This window comes from Triturus cristatus, chromosome 7 (genome assembly GCF_964204655.1).
Source record: "Triturus cristatus chromosome 7, aTriCri1.1, whole genome shotgun sequence".
In the NCBI taxonomy this organism is placed as follows: domain Eukaryota; kingdom Metazoa; phylum Chordata; class Amphibia; order Caudata; family Salamandridae; genus Triturus; species Triturus cristatus.
This window is the reverse complement of record NC_140590.1, coordinates 1,695,662,907-1,695,685,026: the sequence shown is the minus strand read 5'-3', so window position 1 is coordinate 1,695,685,026 and position 22,120 is coordinate 1,695,662,907. Positions and strand designations below refer to the sequence as shown.

General features: G+C 46.1%; 1 protein-coding gene across 1 annotated transcript in view; it reads right to left on the bottom strand.

Annotated features, from left to right (window-relative positions):
• LOC146812798 (solute carrier family 2, facilitated glucose transporter member 1-like) overlaps window positions 1–22,120 on the bottom strand; it is a 64,638-nt gene that overhangs the window by 4,427 nt on the left and 38,091 nt on the right. The window contains exons 3-9 of the mRNA XM_085619911.1: window positions 21,595–21,755; window positions 21,239–21,479; window positions 14,117–14,279; window positions 4,416–4,603; window positions 3,628–3,732; window positions 3,202–3,303; window positions 880–1,083 (exon numbers count right to left, since the gene is read on the bottom strand). Coding sequence (XP_085476037.1) covers window positions 880–1,083; window positions 3,202–3,303; window positions 3,628–3,732; window positions 4,416–4,603; window positions 14,117–14,279; window positions 21,239–21,479; window positions 21,595–21,755 — 1,164 coding nt within the window. The remainder of the gene's footprint in view (window positions 1–879; window positions 1,084–3,201; window positions 3,304–3,627; window positions 3,733–4,415; window positions 4,604–14,116; window positions 14,280–21,238; window positions 21,480–21,594; window positions 21,756–22,120) is intronic.

Here is a 22,120-nt window from a genome sequence, read left to right as displayed (position 1 = left end):
CGCCCTAAGTGGGAAGGGTATGCCCAGACATGGGTCCCATGCTCACTGCACCACTGGATTCAAGCTAGCCTGGCTGATGAGGGGTAAAGTCCCGAAACTGGTCCCAGGAGGCCCTGTTTCCGGTCCAGGGAGGAGCTGGCTTGGCAGTCCGGGCTGGACTGTTCCCATGAGACACAGTGTCAAGACTGATTTACATATGGCTGGGTTGAACCTGGGGGTGGAGTGGTGAGCAAAAGAATGATGGATTAAACCCAGATCCTTATGACCGGGGGTGAATGTTTGCATTGTTCAGCATTCCATCCATCATTTGCTCCTTTTGCCACCCTTCATTCATGGCAGCTTTGAAGATCTTCTGAAGAGACCCACATATAGCAACTTCAAAGTTACCTCATGGCTATTTAATTAATTTCCCATCATGACCCACAAGGTAAGGGCAAACTTGATGCAGTTTTGCAGACCACTTTAGGTGCTTCTTCATTGGCACCACAGTTAAGTTTCCACAGAACTGCATGTTCTCTGGACAACTGGGCTCTCCCTTTACAGAAAGGCTGTAAACCCACTGACTCCCACCATTGCTTTTAGTTCATCTGGTCTCCGGGTACATAAACTCCAAATACTTACTGGCTGAACTCACACTGGCTGTAAACAGGGCTCTCCCAGAACTCATTGGCTGCACTCACACTGATCACAAATTGAGCACAGCCATTATGCATTTGCTCCACCACACTGAATATATGCTGAGCTATCCTATTCCTCTTGGGAAATACTAATAGTGACACAAAGCTTACATGCTCTTAGTTTTACAGGATTAACATAATGATAAATACACATTCACAGTAAGTGAGAACTCATTCCAGTTTTTGGAGAACACTGGCTTACCGCTGCATATTGGAAAAGCATGGCCACAAGGAAGTTGGCTGTCCAGTTGCAACATCCAGAGACAGCCATGGCGATTGGCCGTGGACCTTGGCTGAAGAGTTCTGCCACAATGAACCAGGGGATTGAGCCAGGTCCAACCTCAAAGAAGGCCACAAAGCCAAATATCGCCACAATGCAGACATAACTCATCTGGAAGATGGTCTCCTATTTAGATAAATTAAAGCAAAGATAGGGCACTGGAAGGGTTCAATATGGAGGAAGCAAAACACAGATTCGAAACAATAGGTGACCACATGTGTGTGTGCACGCACACTCACACACACACACACACACATAAACATATATATACCAATATATACTTATATACATATATATATATATATTCAGTGAAAAAACCATAGGTTTCACACATGTTATAGTTAGCTGGACATTTTACTGATAAAAAACCATTGAAATTCCCCAGTTATAGTTAGTGCAGGCAACTATAACTCACGCGACCGCAATCCTCTGCTGATGCTAATACTGTATTTAGACACTTATTTGCCCATGTCTTCTTCCATTACATTTTAGCTATACATATATTACAAATATTTTTTTTTCATAAAGACACATATGTCATCAGCAGAGGATTGCGGTCGTTTGAGTTATAGTTGCCTGCACTAACTATAACGGGGGAATTTCAATGGTTTTTTATCAGTAAAATGTCCAGCTAACTATAACATGTGTGAAACCTATGGTTTTTTCACTGAATTTGCAAGGTTTTTTAAATGCTAATTCCTAACTATAACGTGTGTGAAACCTATGGTTTTTTCAGTGAATTTGTACGGTTTTTTAAATGCTAAGTTACTTTACGCCATTCGTGGCGTGCGCGCCCACTTAACGCAGTTCGTTCCGTGCGCGCACGGTGCGCTTCGCGCACCGTGCGCGCACAGTGAGCAGTTAGTGCCGTGCACGCACGGTGGGCACGCGGTGCGCTACGCGCACCGCGTGCCCACGTTACGCTAGATGGGCCATGGGCTTCGCGCACCGTGCGCACATGGAGGACATATGATGCGCTTCGTTGTGGAAGGTAATATTTTAATTTTTCAAATTATTTATATGCCATGAACAAATGGTGCCCTTCTGGCACCATTTGCACACGGGGTGGGGAGAGTGTGGATAATTTTTTTTCTTTTTAAATAATTTTTACCGTACGCGTACGGTAAACGTAATCGGCGAAATTTTCGAAAAAATTAAAATTCCATTTTTGACCTTGGGGGATCTTTGGGGACTCCCTCAACATTGCTAGGTGCTTAGGAGCTGTCTAAACAGCCCCTTTACATGTTTTTGGCCTTTGTTTTTCAACCCCCTGTCAGAGTGCGAGAGAGAAAATGGCGGCCGCCACTTCCTGGTTTCGACCGATTCGAATGTTTACTAAGATCTAACAGCCAATCAGATTCGCGCTCGCACACGGCACCGTACGTGTACGGTAAGCTTACCGTAAGCGCACCGTAAGCGCACCGTAAGCTGCCACAGATATATATATATTGATTTAAATGCTATTTTCTCAGGAACTACTGAACAGATTTACACCAGACCTACAAAAGGCACTTCCTTGACCTGAGGACTACCTCTCTGCCAAATTTCAAGTAACTCTGTTCAGCCGTTCGGGCTGTAGCTGTGTCTAAAGGTCCTATGGAAAAATGCATGGGAAAAACGTGTTTTGGGACCCCCCTTTTTTCTCAGCCCCCGCTTGACGAATCCCCTCGAGACTTTCAGGGTAGGAGCGTAGCGTAGCGCCCCACCTATTTTGAAAATTTCGCGAGGATTCGTCGGCCGGCGCCAAAGTTATTCCAAATAGAATGTTGCGGTTTTCCTATGGAAACAGGGTCCTAACTATAACTACCTACTGGCAACCGCCAGTAGGTAATATATATATATATATATATATATATATATATATATATATATATATATATATACACACACACACACACAGACATATGAAATATACCCTCCTGTTGACCAATAAAAAAACTTCAATCCCAAGTGCATGAGGATTAGTCCCAAGGTGAACCACCACTAACAACTGGTTTACAATCATAACATTAACATATTTCCCATGGAACCCTCTATGTATCATCTCTAACTACCCCGTCATAGACTCTAAGGTGAGGCCTTAACGCACTAGCACCAGACCAGATATGGCAATTAATGTTTGTGGGACATTGTTTTGGTCATGTAACCATCTTTCTTAGGTCTGTCATGTATACCACCTTTCCTAGCCTTGCCCTTCTCTGTATCAAGGTCAACAGGTTGGTGAGAGGATCCAGAAGGCCTCACCTTGAGTTTGAGTGCAATGGTCATCAGAATGGCACAGAAGAACATCCCACCAAGTCCTGTCAAGTGAAGGGTACGGCGTCCTGCTCGCTCAATCAGAAACAGCTGTAATGTAAATATTTAGGAAAAAGACAAACAGGTGTATACAGCATGAATAACTTATCTCAACCCAGACAATACCATATCTTGATGCATAGCTGCCAAGTTTCCAATTGGGAAAAAACAATGTATTGACTCAGTTAAGTAGCTCTGAAAATGCGTTCTTCATCTCTTCGACACTGCAGTATTTCTGATTACTTTATGGATGCCCTTCTTTCAATGCACCATTTTTCATTGAACTCATGGAACTCTTCTTCTTTAAGCAGCCCCAACCTTTCCCCGTCATTGCCCAATGGAAAAGATACTGAGTGATTTACAAATGGGCCTCACCGAGACAACAGTGAATAAAACATTGACAGCTCCAACTCCAATGGTTGCGTAAACTGGCTGGGGAACACCGGCTTCTTTGAAGATCTTTGTGGAGTAGTAGAAGACCTTAGAGAAGAGAAAGAAGATATGCTGGTTTTTAAGAAAAACAGCACCTAAATCCACATTTTTCATCAATATATAGATTTTCTGACGCTGTAACACTGCCATAATGCACCCACTCCACTAGTTTAATGTCAAGGAGGAAATTGTGTCATATCTCAGGAAGTGCACCATCAAATCCTATCGCCAATCATCTACAAATCATTCAGACTGTTTGAATGATAGGCATGAACAAACGAGAGCCAGTCTTACATGTACAAGGTTTACAACTTAGAGATCTTAAAACCATGGATTGGCAAAAAAACAGCATGTTATTTCTTCCGAAAGCACACCCTGCTTCCCAACATTCTGTCTTTACATTGATATTGCAGTAGTCTCAACTGTGCCTATTTTAGAAAGATGTTAAGGTCAGTCATCCTAAGAATATACTAAGGAAGCTGCTGTCAGTTAGGGTACTCAGTACTGTTGTTCATTTGAGGCTATAGCACTAATGTTGGCCTACCTTTTAGATGTAGGCGAATAGGCTTTGTTTCAATTCTGTGTATGTAATCAAGTTAAACTAAGTGGCTAATCCCAGATAGTGTTCAGCGGATTTATAGATGTGTGTTTGGCTTGGTGTGCCTCAATCTAGCAAGAGGAATGGATCTTCAGGACCAGCAAGGCTGTGTATAGTTTTGGATAGGACTTACAGCATTGATGCCCGACAGCTGCTGAGAAAGCTGCAGCACCATGGCGATAAAGATGGGTTGGCGGTACTTGCTCAGGCGGAAGAGCTGGATTATAGACACTGGCTTCTCCAGTGACATCTTGGCACTCTCCTCCTTCATCTCCTCGATATCCTTTGATACATCGTCTGTGCCACGAAGCTTTTGCAGTACTGAGGACAAGATGGTAGAATGAAGATGAATTGATGTGGAGGCTCTCATGCAAGGAACATCAACTTCTCCCTTCCTACTAACTCAATCTTGCATGTCTCAGCCAATTTTTTCACATGCAATGTTATATTATCAGAAGTTCTACCACCCATAAAAATATCATCATGATTACCAGAATATCAAATCCCCCCTATTTTTTAAACAGCTAACAGAAGCCCCAGCACCATCAATAATCTCCAAGAAGTTTCAGAAGCCCTATCAGAAGCTTAGTCCTCCTCCACAGTCATCCATCACATATTTGAAGTTCAACAATCATCTTCCTCTCAGTGTTAGAAACAAACCCAATTAACCTTCCAAAATCCCATTACACTGAATGTTTCAACATGTGTCAGAACAGAAGGCCCAACAGATTTGATTATCTCCGATAAGCCTTGGGAACCCCCAACACCCTCAATCTCGGGACAGCACTCAGAACCCACCCTGCCATACTCAGTCATCTGCTAAGAGGCCACATAAACTCTATCTCTCTCAATAATCTTCCAAACGTTATGGGCTACCTCACCACACTCAAACTTTGCAAATAAGTCTCATAACTACAATCACACTGAGTAATCTCCCATCAAGTTTCAGGCATTCTCACACACACTTGAAAAATATCCAAAAGGTCCCAGAAGTTTGACTCGATTCAATAACCACCAAATGAATGTTTGCACACCACCACCTTCAAAAATTCTCCCACGAGGCACCATCAACTCTACCACACTCAGTAGTTACCTTATAGGTAACAGAGGGCTGACTGCCTTAAATAGTTTGCCAACAGATTTAGAAGCTTCACCACTCTAAAACAATCTCCAAACAGTCATCTGAAGCCTACCAACCTCAATAATCTGCCATTAGATGTCAGATACGCCCACACCCTCCATAATCTCACAGGTGCTATCAAAAGTATAGCCACCCTCTACCAGTGGCTACCAGGAGCCCCAGTAATCTTAATGATTACCAATAATAGGGTGCTAGAGAGCTCAACACAAGATGGCCACACCGTAGTGTAGCCCTGTGGACCGGGACATAATATCCATACAATATCCTGTATCTATGCAGCCATCTCAGCCGTGAAAGCTATGCCCTGTGCTGGTGGTGACTTGCTGTATGGGAGGCAACAAAATAAACATGCCCTCGAGGCGATGCAGCTCTGACAGACCAGCCTAGCCTCCCTGCAGCCTCGCCACATGGCAACGGCGCCGTGCTGAAAGATGAATCATTCTGCTTGGTGACAACAGAGCTAAACCTCGTAAGTTGTGCCGCTGCCGACAGACTGCCCCCTGACTGACGACTTCCCGGACCTGGCAGGTGAACTATGGGAGACTACCGTGGAAGACATGGGAAGCATGGGGATGGGGGCTCAAAGAATGCGGCCCGGTTTCCACTGGAGGAGCCGACGGAGCCTGGTGTCCTGCTGTCGGACTGAGTGGAGGTGGTGCTGGCACAGCATTCCGCATAGCCTGGGGCCTATAGCCGGGGTTCAGACACCGCACCTCTTAGACAGTGCCAGTGGGCCACGGGCTGCACGAAGATGGAACTGCTGTGAAACATCAGAGGATCCGCATTCTTGCAGCACGAAGATTGAGGGGGAGCTGTGCATAGAGCTGCCTGGTTGGATTTTGGCAGCCTACCGCTCTGACCAGAAGAGAGACGCAAGGGAGCTGGTTGACTCCCTGTAGTGTGCTGCTGGGGCCCCGACAGGAGCCCACTGCATCTGAGGTCAGCACTGAAGAGGATTTGGGCCAAGAGGACATGTGCAATGGTTAGTGCATTTGGGGGGTTTGAGGACATTGCTGCATTGGGCATTGCAGAATTAACTGCTGACAGCCCTGACTGCCAAAGTGCAGCGGTATAGCGCGATCCTTGGGCACCACGTGCATGTGTTGAGTGTCCCCGCCTCCGTATCTGCTGCTTGTGTACTCGGCGGCCCTCATAGTGGTGTTGTTGGAACAGGACTGAGCGAGTTGGTGGTGGCTGCACTGGGGGAAACTGGCTAACTAGGAACTTTGGGCCACCTGCTGCCATACTGCACTGTCCTACTATATCCTGAGTTGCTGCGCTTCCCAAATATCGCCACCCAGTGATTTGTTCTCACCCCTCTGGCCAGGCACCCCCTCCCGCCATGGGAAGACAGATAAGCAACAATCTCGCCTCACTTTGTGCAAGCTGACCCCGCGGGAGACACTATCGAACTCTGAACAAAAGGGGCCTTAAAAGGCAGGCAAAATGTTAAAGGCTATGCTGTTGGCCATGCAGCAGAGCTTACAATCGATTAATAACAAAATCGATACCTTGAATTTCAGAATGGATCATATGGCAACCAAACTTGACAAACAGGCGGTGTGCATAACTGAGGCTAAGCAGCATATATCCACGACTGATGATACACTCCAGACCACAAGAGAAACTTGTCTCAGCATGGAGAAGGTGATTGCAGTTATCCAGGCTAAAAACAAAGATCTTGAGGTGCGCTCTCGCAAAAACAATATACGTATTATTGGCCTTCCAGTAACCACCAACACGGTGAGGATGGAGCTGTTTGTTGAACAACTGCTGTGTGATGTCTTTGGTGCTGATCAATTCTCTCATATGCTTATTGTGGAGCATGCCCACATATTCTTGGGGACATGGCCACCTTCGGGGGGTCCCCATGCCCTGTCATTGGGCGGCTGCTGAATTATCGTGACCATGACACAGTGCTCCGCCTTTGCAGGGAAAACAAAAATGATCCAACATCAGGGCAATAAGCTTGCATTTTTTCCCGATTTTACCTTGGCAGTCCAGGCTGCACGACACAAATTTCTACCTGTGAAGAGGAAGCTACAACAGTCTGGTGTAGGGTACTTTGTGATATACCCAACAAGGCAGAACATTGACTTGAAAGATGGGCAGAAGATATTCTCAACTCCACAAGCAACCTTAGACTTATTAAAGAAAGCAGGAATGGACTATCCCGCTTCATCATACAAAACTGCTTGACCGGTAATGGGGTCTAATGGAAAGGTGAGAGATGGGGTTGGAAACCATGGGTTTGCCTCTCACTGCACACTGTCATGACATATTCATAGCTTGGGTCACTGTCCTGCACAGTTTCAGATTCTGATTTAAATGATATGGGGTGGGGTGGATTCCTTCTCATCCGCCTCCACCCGGAAGCTTACCAGATCTCTATTTGCACCCCCAGAGAGAACACCTCATATACCTATGGTGGCACTTTGTACATTTTCTGTTTCTTGCGGAAAATGTTGTTGTTTATTGGCAATGGGACATTTGTGTACCCGGGGATGTGCCTTTAGCAAGTTGGGGATGCTGAAGTGGGAGGAGGGAGGGGATTTTAGTTTGATTGCAATTGCCCACATAATGTGCTTAAAGGGTGCTCTGTTAAGCCTTGGCTCTCACAATAGTCACATCTTAGAGTTGACAGACTGGAGACATCAGTGATAACACTGGCCCCACTGCAGCTCCACTTGCCCTTTTGTCCTGGAAATTTAGAAGTCTGAACAACCCCAATTAAACAAGACAGGTACTGGCTTATTTACCAACATGTGCACCTCTCATTTCAAGAAATGCATCTGTTGAACCATGCAGCAGGTGTGGTGGGCGCACATTGGGTGGGATACTGCATGGCCTCCAATCACTCCACGTATGCTCGAGGGGTGATCATCTTAATTAAGCAGGTGTGCCATTCGAACTTGTACATTCAGAGGCCGATGCTCACAGACTCTATGTAATCATTCAGGGGTGCCTGTGCAGCATCTTGGTCACCATGGCCATCACCTATGGGCCAAACATGGATGATTCTGAATGCTTTGCACTACTCTGGCGACGGGTGCACGCCTTGCCCTCTATGACCTTGCTTTGGGGGGGAAGAGATTTCAATGAATGCCTCGATCTTCAGCTAGATTGGTCAGCCACGTTGGGTGGGCAAGGTAAATATGCAGCTCAGATTATGAGAGATGGCATGTTGGAGTTTGGGGTGGTGAATGTGTGGAGTGTCTGGCACCCGGAGGTGTGGGAAGGCACATACACCTGTTCAGTTCAAGGCTCCTTGTGCTGCATACATTATTGGTTAACTACCAGGGAGGTTCAGACCTGCGTGGGGGATGTTCGCCATCTTCCCAGAACAATATCCGACCATACGCTGGTACACTTGACACTGACCATTCCTGCCCATATTTCTATACAATTCTGCTGGCGACTGCAACCCACAGCTTTGCTAGACACGGTGGTCCGGGGAGACGTCTGAAAGGCTCTTGTGGAATTCTTTCTTCTTCACAAGGACTCAGTTGAGAGCACGGGCACACTGTGGGAGGCCTTCAAAGCAACCATTAGGGGCATCTGCCTAGGGGCACAGGCAAGTATCCTGAAGGATATATGGCCTCAATTGTGGAACACAGAGGAAAAGATCTGAGGGCTGGAATGTGACTATGAAATGCACACAAAATCTGGCGGCTATTAGAGAATATGTAACTGCATACAATGAAATGGGAGAATAGAAAGTGCACCACTCGTCTCTCAGGCACGTGCATACAGGGAGGGAGGCAGACCGGGCTGCGCTCTGGTTACTAAGCTTAAGAACCCCAGAGCACATTCTCATGTTCTGCATACTGCTAGGTCAGATGGTGCGCCATGCTTGGACTCCCCGTCCATCCTTTCAGCGTTCTCAGATTTTTATACCGACTTATTTGGCTCTCGAGGGTCAGCGAATGCCAGTAAAGTAGCTTCTATCGTGCACTATCTCTCATTATAACTGACACCAAAACGTTAGTCACATTACTAGCAATCAGACTCCAGCCCTAACTTACTAAGATGGTCCTGCGGGACCAGGTGGGGTTTATACCCACCCGCCCATCTGGTCAAAATCTTTGTAAGTTATTTGCTTTATTGTATTACCTAGATCCCTCTGTGAGGGCTGTCACGGTCATGCTGGACGCTGCTGAGGCACTTGATTCTATTGCCTTGACTTATATGTTCACAATATTGCAAAGAATGGGAGTCCCTTGCTTTTATCAGCTGGATACAGCTGTTCTAGACGGAGCCAGTTGCCAGGGTGCTTGTTAACAGTCTCACCTCATACCCTATCCAGATCTACAGGGGAATGGGGCAGGGCTGCCTTTGTCGCTGATCCTCTTTGCCCTCGCTCTAGAGCCACTGGCTTGCATACTCAGGCAGTGACACGCAGCGGTGGCCTTGCGCTTTAGAATTTACCCGCTGGTGATTCGTTATACACCAACGATATGGTGCTGTATGTAAGCGACCCAGAGGTTCATTATACCTGAATATTTGCGAGCAGCACTCTGGGCTGAGCATCAATTAAGGAAAATCATATGTCTTACCCCTTACTCTCACCACTGCCCAATACCCTATGGAGTTTCCTCTACAGTGGTGTTCAGAGCCGATTAAGTGTCTTGGAGTTTTGGTACGTAGAGATGCAGACTTTGTTGTGAGGTATAATTACGGCAGGACGATCTCCAAAATGGAGGATCGAGTTACACAGAGGTGGTGGAGATTGCCTTTATCCTTAGCAGATCTGGTAGCAGTGTTAAAAATGGTGATATTGCCTCAGCTTCTGGACGTGTTTATTAATATACCGGTGCCCATCACTCAGGCCTTCTTCAAAACACTACAATCCACCCTAATATTGCTGGTCTGAGAAACAGCGGCGAATAGCATGGCGTCAATTCACACTTCCTTGTGACCGGGGAGGGTTCAACGCCCGGCCTCCTCCTTTACTATCTGTGTGCTCAGGCTTAGCATGCACACTACTGAGTGCACACCCAATGATATACTCCACACTTGGTGATCAAGCATGATGATGCCTATCCTGTGCCGCTCTCATCGCTGCTTGTGCGAGGGGGGATAGAGCCACTACCGCGTAGCATTAGTGCCATCAACTGTACTCTGGGGGCTTGGCAAGCACTTGACAGGTGAGCAAGTAAGCATCCGCTCGATGCTCGATGCATTCACTGGCTTATCACCCTACTCTGTCCGTTACGCCTGAGCCGAAGGTGTTGTTGCTTTTATCGGTGGTGGGACTCTAAGAGATGAGGGATGTATATCTGGATGATCACTTTGTTAACCTCTCGGATCTGCCGCAGAGGAGTCGCCTCTTGTCCTTCTTGCACTTACTTATGTGAGGTTACGGGCTGTCTTGCATGAACATTAGCCATCCTTTCCCCAGATCCCCCAATTTGCAGTTGCTTCAGACTCTGTTGACCAGGTACACCCTTACGGGCCTTATCACTGCCCTCTATGAAGAAGCACAGGCTGATGAGGCGAGAACCACTAGCGCACTATTAGAGAAAAGGAATGCTGTGCTAGATACACCACTCACCGAGTCTGACTGGACCTTTTGCTGTGCATTGACTGGGCGGCTCACTCCCAATGGAAATTTGCGTATAATTCATTTCAAATCTTTGCAGCAGATGTACTATACACCTACACAGCTGGTCAGATTTGGGCTTAGACTTGAGAACAAATGTGAAAGATGTGGCGGGCCAGGTGCTGACTTCGTACACTCATCTTGGGGTTGCCCCAAAATCGATCAGTCCTGGGAACAAATTATGCAGACACTGATGGCTGTGACGCTGGAACCTGCACCCTGCTTCCCCCGCACATGTCCGTTGGGTTATGTTAAGCCTCTGCAGCCCGCCAATCGTAGGCTGGTTGCTGTAACTCTTTCGCTAGCGAAGAGATGGGTGCCTATTAACTGGGGTGGGGGAATGTATCCAACACTGAAACAATGGTTCAGAGATGTCACCTACTGCAGAAACAGGCACAGGCTCCCAGACTCCACTGCGGCCAATCCTGAAGCTGCTCTCATGTTGCTGGAAGCAACGTCAGGATTGGCCTGAGCGCTCTGAATTTGGGCTCCCAGTGAGACTGGGAGGGGAACAACCTTTACAACGCAACTTTTACAACGCACTACCATTACAACGCATTTTTTACAACGCATAATCCATTACAACGCATGACATTACAACGCATGACACTACAACGCATTTTTAAAAACTACCTTTACAACGCATTCCATTACAACGCATACTACCATTACAACGCATACCATTACAACGCATAATATTACACTATACTATCCAACACTTACCCTACTGATGCACCCCCTGGAGTTAGAATAGTAATTTTTACCCCTATACTATCCAACACTTACCCTACTGATGCACCCCCTGGAGTTAGAATAGTAATTTTTACCCCTATACTATCCAACACTTACCCTACTGATGCACCCCCTGGAGTTAGAATAGTAATTTTTACCCCTATACTATCCAACACTTACCCTACTGATGCACCCCTTGGAGTTAGAATAGTAATTTTTACCCCTATACTATCCAACACTTACCCTACTGATGCACCCCCTGGAGTTAGAATAGTAATTTTTACCCCTATACTATCCAACACTTACCCTACTGTTGCACCCCCTGGAGTTAGAATAGTAATTTTTACCCCTATACTATCCAACACTTACCCTACTGTTGCACCCCCTGGAGTTAGAATAGTAATTTTTACCCCTATACTATCCAACACTTACCCTACTGTTGCACCCCCTGGAGTTAGAATAGTAATTTTTACCCCTACACTATCCAACACTTACCCTACTGTTGCACCCCCTGGAGTTAGAATAGTAATTTTTACCCCTATACTATCCAACACTTACCCTACTGTTGCACCCCCTGGAGTTAGAATAGTAATTTTTACCCCTATACTATCCAACACTTACCCTACTGATGCACCCCCTGGAGTTAGAATAGTAATTTTTACCCCTATACTATCCAACACTTACCCTACTGATGCACCCCCTGGAGTTAGAATAGTAATTTTTACCCCTATACTATCCAACACTTACCCTACTGTTGCACCCCCTGGAGTTAGAATAGTAATTTTTACCCCTATACTATCTAATACTTACCTTAAATGTAATTTAATATTATGCGTTGTAATGGTATGCGTTGTAAAGGTAGTATGCGTTGTAATGGTAGTGCGTTGTAAAGGTATTTTTTAAAAATGCGTTGTAGTGTCATGCGTTGTAATGTCATGCGTTGTAATGGATTATGCGTTGTAAAAAATGCGTTGTAAGTGCATGCGTTGTAAAAGTGTGCGTTGTAAAGTCATACATCCGACTGGGAGCCTGTGCCTGTTGTCTCCAACCCGGCAACGCAGCTCGGGTTGGAGACATCTTCAGTGTGCATGATAGTTTGGCCGGCCTGAGATGACCGGCCAAACCATCATGGGCACTGATAACAGTGCTCACTACTCCTCCTGCAGCCTGTCATCATCGCCCATGGCCCTGACCCAAGGACTCGGCAGGGAAGCAAAAATAAAAAAAGATATTAAAACGTGTTTATTATTGTTTTATTTTTTATGTTTATGTTTTATTTGAGGCAGCTGGCGGAGGAGGGGGGAGACGCTATTCTAGAAGCAGTTTGCGGGTGCCCGAGGCCACTGCCGGAGGCCACTCAAGAGGGCAGCCCTCTAGTAGCATTGGGCACCCCTCAACACCCCCCCCTCCCTGAGGGGGCAGGGACTCTGGCGGAGTCCCCTTCCTGGGCTCGGGCAGTGCCGTGTCATGTCCGGTGCGTGAGGCGTGGTGAGGGGTATATAGGTCCCCCCCACCACACTGACGGCCTCTTTGTCGCACCGGACATGCCACGGTCGCTGCCTCGCTGGACACGCCGTCTCGATGGTTGTTTTGCGTCGGGGGGCTTGACTTAGCCACATCGGGAGTCAGGTTTCCTTGGTGCCGGGCGGCGTGGTCTGGGTTACCAGCGGTTGGTGAGGTTAGTGTGTGACATGAGTGCGATGTTCGGGGACAGAGCAATGCTCCACCTGGTGGGGCAGCCAGTTTCTCGAGCCCGTGTGGGAAGGCATTTGAGATGCCTTGGGTGTGCTGAGTTACAGGGCGATCTGGAAGCAAATGGGTACCGAAGGCTACCTCTGCGCGGCACCATAGGGGGTGCCAGAGCCCAGGAGCCTCATGGGAGGTTCCTAGAAAACCGTGTCGGCGCCCCGTTAGTCCTTCGGGCAGTTGTGGGCCTGAACAACGGGGGGCTTGCCTTGCTACGCTCCGCCCTGAAAGGGGCGTGAGTAATAAGTGTGTCACGTGATCCGGGAAGAGGATCACCAGAAGGAGCAGCACAGATGGGGTTCGCCCCAGTGCTGCTCGGCTCATCAGGCGGGCAGGCGGCCCAGATGGTTGTCTGCCCTTGGATCGCCCGTAAGATAACCCACCATATTTTAACGTTGTATGTAATAAACCTGCAGCAGTTTTCCCAAAACAAAATCTGTGTGGTGTGTACTTATTTGCATGCATGCTATGTGCTTGGGGGCGGGGAGTGTTGCCATGATGGTACTATGTTCTTATGGTCTTCAGCTGTGGCTCACCTTTCCACCTGCCTGGAGTTACATCTCAATCTTTGACAGGGGCACTGCCCACAGGAAGAGACTGAAATCTCACGTACTGGCCTTTGCACGCTCCTCCTCGTTCTTCATGATGAGCAGGAACCGGGGGCTCTCCGGGCAGAAGGGCAGCAGAGCGATCTGTAGGAAGGCCGGGAAGACAGTGAGGGCCACAAGAAGGGGCCAGAGGCGCTCAGAGCCCATGATGACATCCAGACCGAAGACCTGCGGAGAGGACGGGCAAGAGAGGGAATGGGAGGATAGGGAGGTAGGGGAGCAGAGGGAAGGGAGGAGGCAAGGGGAAGGGAGGGGAAAGGGGAAAGGAGGGGAAAGGGGAAGGGGAAGGGAAGGGGAGCAGAGGGGATGTAAGGAGGGGAGGAAAGGGTAAGGTGAGGGAAGGGAAGGGGAAGGGTAGAGGGAAGGGGAGAGGCAAGGGGAGGCAAGGGAAAGGGAAAGGGGAGGGGGAAGAGGAAGGGAAGGGGAGGAGAGAGGAGGGGAAGGGGATGGGGAGTGCAAGGCACCATGGGATTAGATAAAGGTTACCAGAAGATGAGGGGAAGGGAATGTGGAAGCAAAAAAGGAGGAGAATGTAAGAAAGTGAGGGATGGATAATGGAAGGGATGGAGTAAAAGGAGGAAGCTCAGATGACGAGAGGGTGAGAGAGAGATAATTAGAGGGAAAAATGACAAAAGGAGGAGGAAAGGTGGAGAGTGATGAAGTAAGATAAATACATTGGTATTATTGTCATTGTTTGATACTCCAAACCTCTCATATTTGGCAAGAACAGTGCTCCTGGTGCTCACTTTATCGACCTTGACAGAATGAATGACTGGTTCAACAACAGTTGTTCCAGGTTACACACTCATCTCTACACCAGGTATATGTATCCACTGTCCTATTCTCCTGGCGCACTCTTGTTTCTCTTGCTCTATTTTATAACTGTCTTTTCTTTAACAAGTCTTCAGAAATATTTTCCATGTGCAGATTATTGAATCAAGGTTCACAACAACCCCTTGATGCCTGTCTGCTTCCTCTTCCTATCACAGAGCTGGGTGGGAGGGGTGTGTCTGGAGAGAACAGGAGAGCATTTCATCCCTAAATTACATGCAGGCAACAAAACTTTTTATCTTTCCCCTCTGATATCTTTTTGGTGATCCTCGAACTTCATAAATACCATATCACTAACTCAGGGGGGCTGATTAACAAAATCATTTAAAGTCTCTGGATGCAGAGGAACATATCTACACAAGTCACAAAAAAAAAAGTACTCCAGGAAGCTGCCACGGTCACATTTGTACTAAGATTGCTCATGGAATACTTTGATAGAATCCATTTTCACTTGAGCAAATATACATATTAAAGCAGTTGCTATATATTTTTTTCCTGAAAAAAGATTTCTCCCTTTGAAGAAAAGTCTTTCCCTCCACCCAAATCAAATGTGGAAGTGTTCCCTGCCCTTTCCCACCCAGGAAATGGGTTCACTCCTGCCAGAATATTGTTTCTGCTTTTCTGATGTGCTGCCCTTTCAATAAACAGGAATAGATACCTCTCTCAGAACTATTCATATTAGTTTCTGTAAACATTCAGAATAACTGTGAACGGCCTGTGCATCTTCAGCCTGCATTTTGTGGTTCAGGGAGGCATGAACTGCACAAGCTCACACGGCTTGGTGCAGTCACTCAAGAAATTCACCCTTTCTCCAGCCCATCTTGTGGACAGATTTGTACTTTTTTTCAAAATAAAGTCTGCTTCACAGGGTGTGCACTCTGAATATGGACCCCAGAATATCGCTGGGATACAATATTGAAGACACAACATCGAAAGAAAAATCTGGACAGATAAGTATTTACATTTTCTATGCTTAACTCCACATTTACGTACCTATGTGGTAAATATATATCTTCAAGGTACGTGAATGTGGAGTTAGGAATATTAAATCTATACTTGTCTATTTGCACTTACCTTTTCGATATTTTGTCTCTCAATATTCTCTCTCCGATATTCTTGTATCACAATATTCTGGGGGTCAATGTTCACTAGTACAATCGACTACTATACATTTCAATTCTCCAGCTTGAAGCTGCATGTCAGAATATGGCCAAGGACCAGAGAGGCTGTCATCTATGCCGAATACATGACACAACAATAGAAGACTTAATTTGTCTGAATCCCAGTTTACTTGACCTGTGGAAGAATATTTTCCATCATCGTTTAGAGTATCCGACATCAGGAAAATCAAGAGTATCCGGCATCAGGACAATCAAGAGTATCCGGCATCAGGACAATCAAGATTATCCGGCATCAGGACAATCAAGAGTATCCAGCATCAGGACAATCAAGAGTGTCCGGCAACAGGACAATCAAGATTATCCGGCATCGGGACAATCAAGAGTATCCGGCATCTGGGCAATCAAGAGTATCCGGCATCAGGACAATCAAGAGTATCCGGCATCAGGACAATCAAGAGTACCCGGCATCAGGACAATCAAGAGTGTCCGGCAACAGGACAATCAAGATTATCCGGCATCGGGACAATCAAGAGTATCCGGCATCTGGGCAATCAAGAGTATCCGGCATCAGGACAATCAAGAGTATCCGGCATCAGGACAATCAAGAGTATCCGGCATCAGGACAATCAAGATTATTCGGCATCGGGACAATCAAGAGTATCCGGCATCGGGACAATCAAGAGTATCCGGCATCAGGACAATCAAGAGTATATGGCATCAGGACAATCAAGAGTATCAGGCATCAGGACAATCAAGAGTATCCGGCATCAGGACAATCAAGAGTATCCGGTATTGGGACAATCAAGAGTATCCAGCATCAGGACAATCAAGAGTATCCGGCATCGGGACAATCAAGATTATCCGGCATCAGGACAATCAAGAGTATCCGGCATCAAGACAATCAAGATTATCCGGCATCAGGACAATCAAGAGTATCCGGCATCAGGACAATCAAGAGTATCCGGCATCGGGACAATCAAGAGTATACGGCATCGGGACAATCAAGAGTATCTGGCAACGGGACAATCAAGAGTATCCGGCATCGGGACAATAAAGAGTATACGGCATCAGGACAATCAAGAGTATCCGGCATCAGGACAATCAAGAGTATTCGGCATCAGGACAATCAAGAGTATCCGGCATCGGAACAATCAAGAGTATCCGGCATCAGGACAATCAAGAGTATATGGCATCAGGACAATCAAGAGTATCCGGCATCGGGACAATCAAGAGTATCCGGCATTGGGACAATCAAGAGTATCCGGCATCGGGACAATCAAGAGTATCCGGCATCAAGACAATCAAGAGTATCCGGCATCGGGACAATCAAGATTATCCAGCATCAGGACAATCAAGAGTATCCAGCATCAAAGACAATCAAGATTATCCGTCATCAGGACAATCAAGAGTATCCGGCATCAGGACAATCAAGAGTATCCGGCATCAGGACAATCAAGAGTATCCGGCATCAGGACAATCAAAAGTATCTGGCATCAGGACAATCAAGAGTATCCAGCATCAAGACAATCAAGAGTATCCGGCATCGGGACAATCAAGAGTATCCGGCATCAGGACAATCAAGAGTATCCGGCATCAGGACAATCAAGAGTATTCGGCATCGGGACAATCAAGAGTATCCGGCATCGGGACAATCAAGAGTATCCGGCATCAGGACAATCAAGAGTATATGGCATCAGGACAATCAAGAGTATCAGGCATCAGGACAATCAAGAGTATCCGGCATCAGGACAATCAAGAGTATCCGATATCGGGACAATCAAGAGTATCCAGCATCAGGACAATCAAGAGTATCCGGCATCGGGACAATCAAGATTATCCGGCATCAGGACAATCAAGAGTATCCGGCATCAAGACAATCAAGATTATCCGGCATCAGGACAATCAAGAGTATCCGGCATCATAACAATCAAGAGTATCCGGCATCAGGACAATCAGGAGTATACGGCATCGGGACAATCAAGAGTATCTGGCAACGGGACAATCAAGAGTATCCGGCATCGGGACAATAAAGAGTATACGGCCTCAGGACAATCAAGAGTATCCGGCATCAGGACAATCAAGAGTATTCGGCATCAGGACAATCAAGAGTATCCGGCATCGGAACAATCAAGAGTATCCGGCATCAGGACAATCAAGAGTATATGGCATCAGGACAATCAAGAGTATCCGGCATTGGGACAATCAAGAGTATCCGGCATTAGGACAATCAAGAGTATCCGGCATCGGGACAATCAAGAGTATCCGGCATCAAGACAATCAAGAGTATCCGGCATCGGCACAATCAAGATTATCCAGCATCAGGACAATCAAGAGTATCCAGCATCAAAGACAATCAAGATTATCCGTCATCAGGACAATCAAGAGTGTCCGGCATCAGGACAATCAAGAGTATCCGGCATCAGGACAATCAAGAGTATCCGGCATCAGGACAATCAAAAGTATCTGGCATCAGGACAATCAAGAGTATCCAGCATCAAGACAATCAAGAGTAGCCGGCATCGTGACAGTCAAGGAAGTCTGCAATTTTTGTTTGAAAGGTTCCTCGCACAAATCAATATGGACTGTTATGAAATATTTTGAACTGCTTCAAAATTACTTATAGAACTTTTTTTTCAAAACAACTTTGCTGACAAAATGTGATCATGGTGCACCAAATTGTGATGTTATGTTTATTTTTTTAATTAAATCTAGCTGAAGGTTTGCAGACCTGTCATCATTGGCATGGTATCCTCACAGACATTTTTACCTTCACTCCTATTTTCTATGCTAAACTCAGTTCTGTTTATGCATTAAGGCTCTGGGGACTTTACCACTGCTAACCAGTGGTAAAATAGTTGTGCTCTCTCTCTGTTAAACATGGTACAATTGGCCTACAACTGATTGGTACATTTACTTTACTTGCAAATCCCCAGTAAATAGTACTGTCTCAGGCTTGCCACTGCAGACTAGAGAGCAGTTTTAAACTGCCATTTCGACCTGACAGAGAAAAGGTTTTGCCAGGCCTACACCTGCTCCTAAGGAAGGTGGCCAAGGTTCATAGGGTAGAGTGCATAGTATTTAAAAAGTAGGACATGGGTGCTTAAGCTTTATGTGTCCTGACAGTGAAAAACTCCTAAAGTCATTTTCACTGTTGTAAGGTTGTCTCTCCCATAGACTAACACTTGGTTACCTTACCGCACTTAATAAGTGATAATTTCAGTTTAGGAACAGATAGAAAAACACTTCTTCCAATCATCTGAATCGTAATTTAGTATCCTCTTAAATTATAAAGTCAGTCTCTAAGTCTCAATTCTGAAAACAGCGCTTTTTGAAAGTTGGTATTTTTCTGATTAAACCAAATGTGGCTTTCTTCCAGTGTCCTGGGTCATATGAATGTAAATGGCAGATACCACTAGCAGGGTCCAAGGCAGGTCCAGTTAGAACTTGTCAGCTGCCGACCCCAGAGGTGTGACCAGGGAAATGATCAACCCTGCCGCTGTGGTCATTACAAACCAATTCTGGGGCATCTCCTCCCACTGAGATTGGTGCCTACCTGACTTGGTAGACAAAGGAGTGCCTTGCCCAGGTGTCAGATAACATTTGCCTATCACAAGTAAGGCTTATTTGAAGTTAATGATGTTCCTGAGCACAGTCCCACTGGTCATCCTGCTAGAGGGACAGAATTACAGAACACCTCCCCACGTCCAAAGGCTTTGTCTTAGCTCTGGGAACAAGTTCATACCTCATCTAGAGGGCTATTCAGCTCCTGGGTGACCTTTAAAGCTCATGTAAATGGGCTTCTAGAGGCTTTAGGAAGGGGAAAGGTAGCTTTCAAAAAGGGACTTGTCATATTAGTCTTACAAATCTGACTCTATCAGTGGATTTGGCTTGTGATAAAGAATTTAAGCACCCCACAAATTCATTTTATAGCTGTTACCTAGCTGGTGATAACATTATTACATGTAATACTGTAGTCTGATGCTTTCCTATGGAACACCCAGCTATAGTAAAAACAGCTTTTTGGCTCTTTTTCTTGGAAGGACATGTTTAAAATTAAACTTTTACATGTCCTACTTTTAAATATCATACACTCTCCCTCACTTCCCACAAGGTCTGCGTAGGTGTGACATATTTATATTTATAAAGGAGGGTTGAGGCCTGTCAAAAATGGGTTATTTTGGCAGTGAGACTTTTCAGTTTTAAAATTGCACAGTCTAGCCACAGTGGTAGGCCCTCAGTCATGTTTGCACTGTCACTGTGACGGGTTGGACAATGGGTGCTAGAGTCCATTTGTGATATTTAACTGACATGCCCTGGGTGCACTTTGCACCATAGTCTAGGGATTTATAGTTAAGTTACATTGGCCAATAAGGAGTATAGCCAATTTCAACATGTTTAGGGTTAGAGCATACCCACTGGGGTTTGGTTAGCAGAATCCCATTGCACACAGTAAAAGAAATGCAGCATCATTCCAGAAATGGGGGTAATCATGGAAAAAGAGGGATTTTCCTACACTTTTGTTCCACTTCAAAGAACACAATGGCATAGAATGTCCCTTGGGAGCTTGACATGTCTGGGTTTTCTGGGTCCCCTTTTCCTGTAACGTAGGCCAAGGACCTTCAGGCACTACCTTTACCCAAGAGGAATGGTGTACCCCAGAATTACTTTTGTTTGCAGCCAATGTGGCGGTGGACAAATGCCCAACTGGACCTGGTTGTATCGATAAATGTGTATGGGGAAGGCATAAAAGAGATATCGATTCTTTCTAGATTCTGAGTAAGCTCCAGTTCAATTAAGGATTCAGGGTCATAGAATTATCAAGGGAATATTGATATGAAGCACTGCCGTACTGTAAATATGCATTGGTAATGTGTATGTTGATGGCTTTTTGGGATCCTACTGCAGCTCCAATGAAGGCATGTGGCTCACAGATCCAGATGTGAGAGTCAAATGTATCACAAATTTTACTCCTGATTTCCCATCCTACCAAGTCCCGCAGGTACTGTCACCCTGCATTCATTAAACCACTCCAAACACATCACACACTGCCCTACAAACCATTGTCAAATCATATCCTCCCATACAGGGCCTCAAATTCTCAGACTTCCATTTATTTCTCCTGTCTTGCTATAAAAAACCTTCCCTGTTTTATAAACATCAAGCCTGCTTTCTCACCTGTGCGATCAGGATGCCAATCACGATGGCCAGCTGGTGGAGAGTCCCAAAGGCACCTCGGAGGCTGGTGGGTGCAATCTCCCCAACATACATGGGTACAAAGCCTGTGCTGAGTCCGCTGTAAACACCAATGATGAAGCGCCCAACGATGAACATTTCATACGTGCGGGCCAGTTTGGAGAAGCCCATCAGTGCCCCGCTAATGATGGGCAAGATGTTGGCCAACAACATCGAGTTCCTTCTGCAAAGGCGAGAGTAAAGAGATGGGTGAACACAGGACAACTATGGGTCCCCCAAGGTGGCAGGTGAGTTTGAAGAATACATACGTTAGCACAACACAGCCATCAGTCACTCACCTGCCAAGGCGGTTGACAAACAGTCCCACGGAGAGGGATCCGACCATGCCCCCAACGGGAAAGATAGAAACAGAGGCAGACCAGAGAGAGGTCAGGAAGTTGTGGTCTATCCATTCGTGGTACCGGGCCATGTACGTATCATTGTAAAATTTCTCAATAATCTGAAGAGAATGAAGAATGCACAAGATTTAGGGGCACCATGTCCCAGAGACAAGAGGCATGTGGAGAATTAGACCAGAGGTGTTTTGGGGTCTCAGTACTGAAATAGCAGGAGAGTGCTACAGGTCACAACTGTGGTGCATGAAGTGGACTGAAAGAGGATTCAAGCACTAGGACAAGAGAGAGTCATACCGTAGGACAGAGTTAGAGAACATGTGCCTAATTTGTGCCTGTGTTTCCCGGAGCTTGGCACCGGCACTTATCACCAGCACATATTTATGACATTCCACCACATGGTGGTGGTGTTTGTGTAATTTCATACAAAGCAGATCCGCTGCATGTTTAACAATTCAATATACATTAAAAA